At 41.4% G+C, this 5,267-nt stretch overlaps 1 protein-coding gene across 1 annotated transcript; it reads right to left on the reverse strand.

Annotated features, from left to right (window-relative positions):
* Positions 1-1,033: 1,033 nt before the first annotated feature.
* On the reverse strand, positions 1,034-4,756 carry creld1b (cysteine-rich with EGF-like domains 1b). Its single transcript, XM_073470688.1, has 10 exons — positions 4,640-4,756; positions 4,462-4,544; positions 3,981-4,091; positions 3,567-3,658; positions 3,266-3,445; positions 3,063-3,158; positions 2,885-2,968; positions 2,622-2,717; positions 2,389-2,529; positions 1,034-2,297 (listed from the first exon to the last, which is right to left on the reverse strand). Exons 1-10 carry the CDS (start codon positions 4,754-4,756, stop codon positions 2,077-2,079), a joined length of 1,221 nt encoding a protein of 406 aa, XP_073326789.1. The 3' UTR covers positions 1,034-2,076.
* Between the last annotated feature and the right edge of the window lie 511 nt (positions 4,757-5,267).

The raw sequence follows: 5,267 nt of genomic DNA on the forward strand, positions 1-5,267 counted from the left end.
ATGAACCAAAAGCTCTTCAGTATTCTCCCGAATATGTAAGAATGCTGCTATATTTCCATTCTTACTTTATAAAGCTTCTGCTGTGGGTTCCTATACAGTGAATTCAAAACTTAAAGCACAAGTTCACACAAAAATGAAAATGTAGTCCGTATCTTCTCACTCCCATGCCAACGGAAATACAGGTGAAATTTCGTAGTCCACAAAACATTTCTGGAGCTTGACAACAAAACAGCATTGGAGCGTTGAGTACATGGGAACGAAAAACTGAAAAAAAATGGCTCCATATAGCTTGTCTGCTGGAATCCAAGTCTCTAAAAGTCCTGCGATCCCTAATTGATTTGATTATTTACACACTTTTTAAAGCAGAAATCTTCACTGCAGCTGCTAAGCTAGAAGCGTTGATGCACAAGTGGGTGCACAAGCTCAACCGAACTTCAAGGGTGTAAATAACATCTTTTCAAATCAATTTGGGGTCTTAGGGCTTTCAACTTTATGGAGCCATTTTATGTTCTTGTTTGTGGGCGTTTTTTCAGTTGTTTTTTTACATTTTAAAACAAGTCCCCATCTACTACAGTTGTACAGGAGAACGCTGCAACGCTGCTTTGCAGTGATGCTCCAGAATGCAATGCAGGGGAACCAGATATGTCAGAGATCAGTCCCTCTTGTTATTTCACACTTTCTTCCTCGTTAAAACCTGGTGCCTACATTACCAACGATGCAGTTCTGTTGAGAGCTTCAGGGTGTCTAATGCTAAAAGTGGCTAATGTAGTCTAGAGCTGCTAGCCTCAAACAGAGACGTGGAGTGGAATACAGAGAGACAGAAAGTACAAAACCATTTTCCACAAGCTAGAATCTTTTTCCTCATTATGTTTTATGTAAAGAGAATTTTGACAAAATGAAATTAAAAATTTGAAGAAAAAACATGAGGGGTGACAGACTTTTTATTGTAAAGCAAACATCTATAATGAATAATGACTCTGTGGACAACAAACCAAAGATAAATTCGATGGACGGGTAAGAAGTGATTCTTAGGTGGTTTTCTAATATGATGCTACTATATCTGCTAGAATTACAATTCAACAGATTCTTAAAAAAGCTGCATTGAAAATGCACACATAAAATACACAGAGGAACTTTCAAGAGCAAAATATGACAAACATCTTCCCAATAAATATTGCTTTAAAATAAATGAAAGGCAACAACAAAAAAAATGGCTTCAATCGTCCACATAAGAGCTGGTATTTATCCAAGCATATTCCCTCACATCCTCATGAAATGGTCATTAGCAATAATGAGCGTGATCCAGCAGCTGTCTTCCATGCCCAAGTTAGACAATAAATTAATACATACAGTGTAGTACCTTACATTTCAAATCCTATTTTCATGCATTATTACTAAAAAGAATCATCCAGTGAGTAAGGAGGTAAAAAGTCATTCTGTGAACATAAATAACCAGTGGATCATAATGGAAATATCCCAGAGTTTCCATGAGTTTTCTTTTTGGGGTGATATACCTAAAATTCCCTTATCAAACCCCATGCCCGATGCAAAAAAGCTTGATGCAGTAACCTGGCACGGCCAAAACTTGCGTACCATTCAGTCAATGGGAAAACCTCTGCTTCGTAGCATTGAGATAATGAAAAACATGATGGAGATGATAACAGGAGGTTTTGATTGTGTGGAAGAAAACGACATCATTTCTTGAGCAACATCGAGGCCAGATGAGACATCCAAATGCATAATAGATTATAACAATCAGTGGTGGTCTTCGTGTCACCCTTTCTCCCAACAAAGTTGAGGTAGGGGAAGTTCAGTTCTTTTATATCAGTGCAGTGTTGCTTTGTTATTCCTCTTCAAGATTCTCGGCTTCAAAGCCTTCAAGTTCTCCCTTTTTCCTGCATTATCCTATGTATAAACATAGTTGAACCCAAGCCCTTTCAAGTAACTCCCCAACCCCAAATAAATCCCTGAAAAGCCTAGCATTGTAGGGATAGTTTCCTACCCACAGTTGAGTCTTATTCACCCTAACTGGCTGGTATTTCCAAGGTCCTTTCTCAAGTCGTGGCCCCAGACAGTCTAGCGTCCCTTCAGAAATCCATCCAGCATGTAGTCTCCCTTTTCTGTAAGCCAGTATCCCGCCATAGCAGCCACACCTCCAATGAAAATGGCTGTGAAAACCATGTCACCCTTGGCAGCGAGTGTGGCCAGGGCGCAGATTACAACGCCGAAGAACATCTGCTGCAGCACAAGGACCTCCTCGTCCGTTATGTCGTCGAACAGGCCCTTCTCTGGCCCAGCTGCGGAGGAAGAGGATAAGAAACTTAGCCAACAGCTCTTAGAAGATTTAAAAATGTGTGTGTTTGTTTATTTACGGCTAGGACTACTAACCGGGAGGCTTATTCTCAACACAAATGCTATCTCTTCTAATGAATCCATCAGCACAGTCACAGTGGAAGGAGCCCTCCTCGTTGATGCAAGCCTCATTGAGTCCTGGGCATGCTATTGCACGTTCGTTACATTCATCTATATCTGCACAAGGAAGTAAAATAAAACAGTTTAAAGGAAAACAGGAAGATTAGGCTGTGGCAAAGAAAATCTGTAAATCAGTGGTACATCCTTACCAAGACACTTAGCTCCTTTCAATCTGTAGCCACGTGAACATTTCTTACAGCGTGCAGGACCACTACCCATGCAGCCCACACACGCCTGGTCACAGCCTGGGTACAATGAGGGCAAAGTGGTCAACATTACATACTCTGTACTTGCATGTAACTGTAAACCCGCCTTTTATCACCCAAAAAATAACAGCTGCAGAAAATGTACAAGCTTTTGTAGGCAGAATACAGTATTAGTAAATTTAAACAGCCAGTACAAGGGAGCATACCTCTGCATTCATATGATCCATCTGTGTTGTGACAGTAGGTGTTAGAAGGACAACGAGCCAGCTCTGTACCGCACTCGTCAATGTCTAAGAGACATACAAGGGCAGTCAAACGACACATCCAGGAGACTGGCACTGAGTCAATGAAATGTGACCACTTGACCTCTAAATCCACACTCACCCACGCACTTGTTGTCATGTAGCATCCAGCCAGGCTTACAGTCAAGGCATTTGTAGTCCTGTGGCCCGGCACATTTCTTACATGAGTGGTAGCAAGCTACAGAGGGTGACAGACGGATGAGGAAGACGGTGAGAGGATCAGTTTTGGATGACCTCAAACAGAATTCAATCCATGTAGAGGGTTGAGACATTTATTTGAGGTACCTGCGCAGGCGCCTGTGCTGTCGTTGGAGCTTTTCTCTCTGAAGTAGCCGTCAGCGCAGCTCTGGCACAGATGGCCCGAGTATCCGGGATCACAGACGCACTCTCCATCTCCGAGGCGAGTCCCCTCCCCCTCGCAGCGTCCCAGGCCTCCACACACACCACCGGGGCCGGATGGACACTCTGTGTTTCACAAAAAGTTAGTTAGTATTGTAGTTTTTTCATATAGTGAACGAGGTTTGGCATGGTAAGGTTTTCTATACTCATATTAGGAAGCTTGTCTTTATTCGTATGTGTTTCACACCTTTGCAGTCAGGTCCAAAGCGTCCCGGTGGACAGCAGAGCCTCAGCTCCTCTATGCACAGCCACTCAAACAGGTCCGGTGCCTCCTGCTGCCTGCAGGACACACACATCACGTCAGTCATGGAGTTAAAACAGGAGCCAGGTAATTAATCTCAACAAAACGTAATTACAAACACAGCTTTGCCCAATATTGTCTCAATTAAAAAAAAAAACATGGGTTTAAAACTAATTTAATTGCAGGATATCATTTTTTCTAATTACAGGACACTAATTGCTTGAATACTGAACGATGACATTCCTAATTTTGTTTTCCCATCAAATTGCAGCCTATTTAGAATTCGCTGCTCGTCTGCGATTCACCAAAAACACAAAACACACCGAGAAGTCGACTACATAGTGCACGTATCGCATTTACCTGTGGAACCACCACGTCTCCACTTGGTCCTCTATCTGCTCCAGCAGCTGGTTACATTCAAAATCTGTTTTTTCACAAGCGGCTTCTACGATCTCCAGGAGCCGAGTCTCACTGAAACAAGCGGCAAATTAATTAGAGATGTTAGATCAAAGTAGAATAAGAGAACAGATGCTGTCCCACCCACACACCCCAAAAGAATAGTAGAGCATTACTCTGGTCCACTGAGAGGTTTAAATCCCCTTAAAATAGATGATCTTATGTAATCATTCACACATGGAAAAATTGGAATAGTTCCAGTGATACGATTTCAAGGAAAGACCAAAGCAGAAGTTGGTTGTGTGACAATATTTATATGACAATTCGGATTATCTGTTAGTCCTTTCTTTTTGGTGTTTGTGATCCCAAATATTAACTGTGTGCACAATCCCTGTAGATGAAAAAAAAAAAGGGTAGGTTGTCAGTTCGATTAAAACTCTCTTACCTGCGTGCATACTTTGCCAGCTTCTCCTCTTCCCAGGCTGTGTTACCTCCACCAAAGTTCTTGTTGGCTGTTTTCTCCAAGCCCTAAAAAGAGGGAAATCTCAGAACTCAGGGATACTGGAAAACTTGGCTCGAGACAAAAGTCATGACCCGATGGTGCATTAACTTAACTGCGGTACCTTAATGAAACTCTCTGTGAGTTTTCGGCAGGTCTGGCATGGCGCAGTCTGGACTCTCACCACGGAGAGCTCGGAGAGAAGCACCAGAGCAGGCAGGAATGGCCAGGCCCACCACATGATCCTTCAGGAAAAAAAAAAAAATTATTAAAAAAATGTTCAGGTTTGAATACATGATGAAGAAGAGCTGGTTATACACACATCACGCAGGTAGGGGTGGGACAATACAAGATTTTATCTGGGATCCCCTTAATAAACACTCACAATAAGTTGATTGTGGTAAATTTTATTTATTGGGATAATCTTGAATCAATATAATCATGAATAATCTCACATGAGAATCTGTCTAGCTGGTTTCCTGATTTATTTTGAATGGTCTAAGCCTGTCACCATGACTTAAGGCATGGCTTACACATTGTAAGTTCGATCTGAAATGCATAAATAAGGTTACAAAATAGAAAATGAGATGACGTTACCACCATTTATTTATCCTTTATTTGTGCCGGAAGACCTTATGATTCAAGTTTACTGATTTAGGGAAAAAATATATATATATATGTCTTTGTTTCCTACCAAAATAAAAGGTTAAAGTGACTCTAGTATGTTTTAGCTAAATTTTAAGAAAATTTTT

Source organism: Pagrus major, chromosome 7 (genome assembly GCF_040436345.1).
Source record: "Pagrus major chromosome 7, Pma_NU_1.0".
In the NCBI taxonomy this organism is placed as follows: Eukaryota; Metazoa; Chordata; class Actinopteri; order Spariformes; family Sparidae; genus Pagrus; species Pagrus major.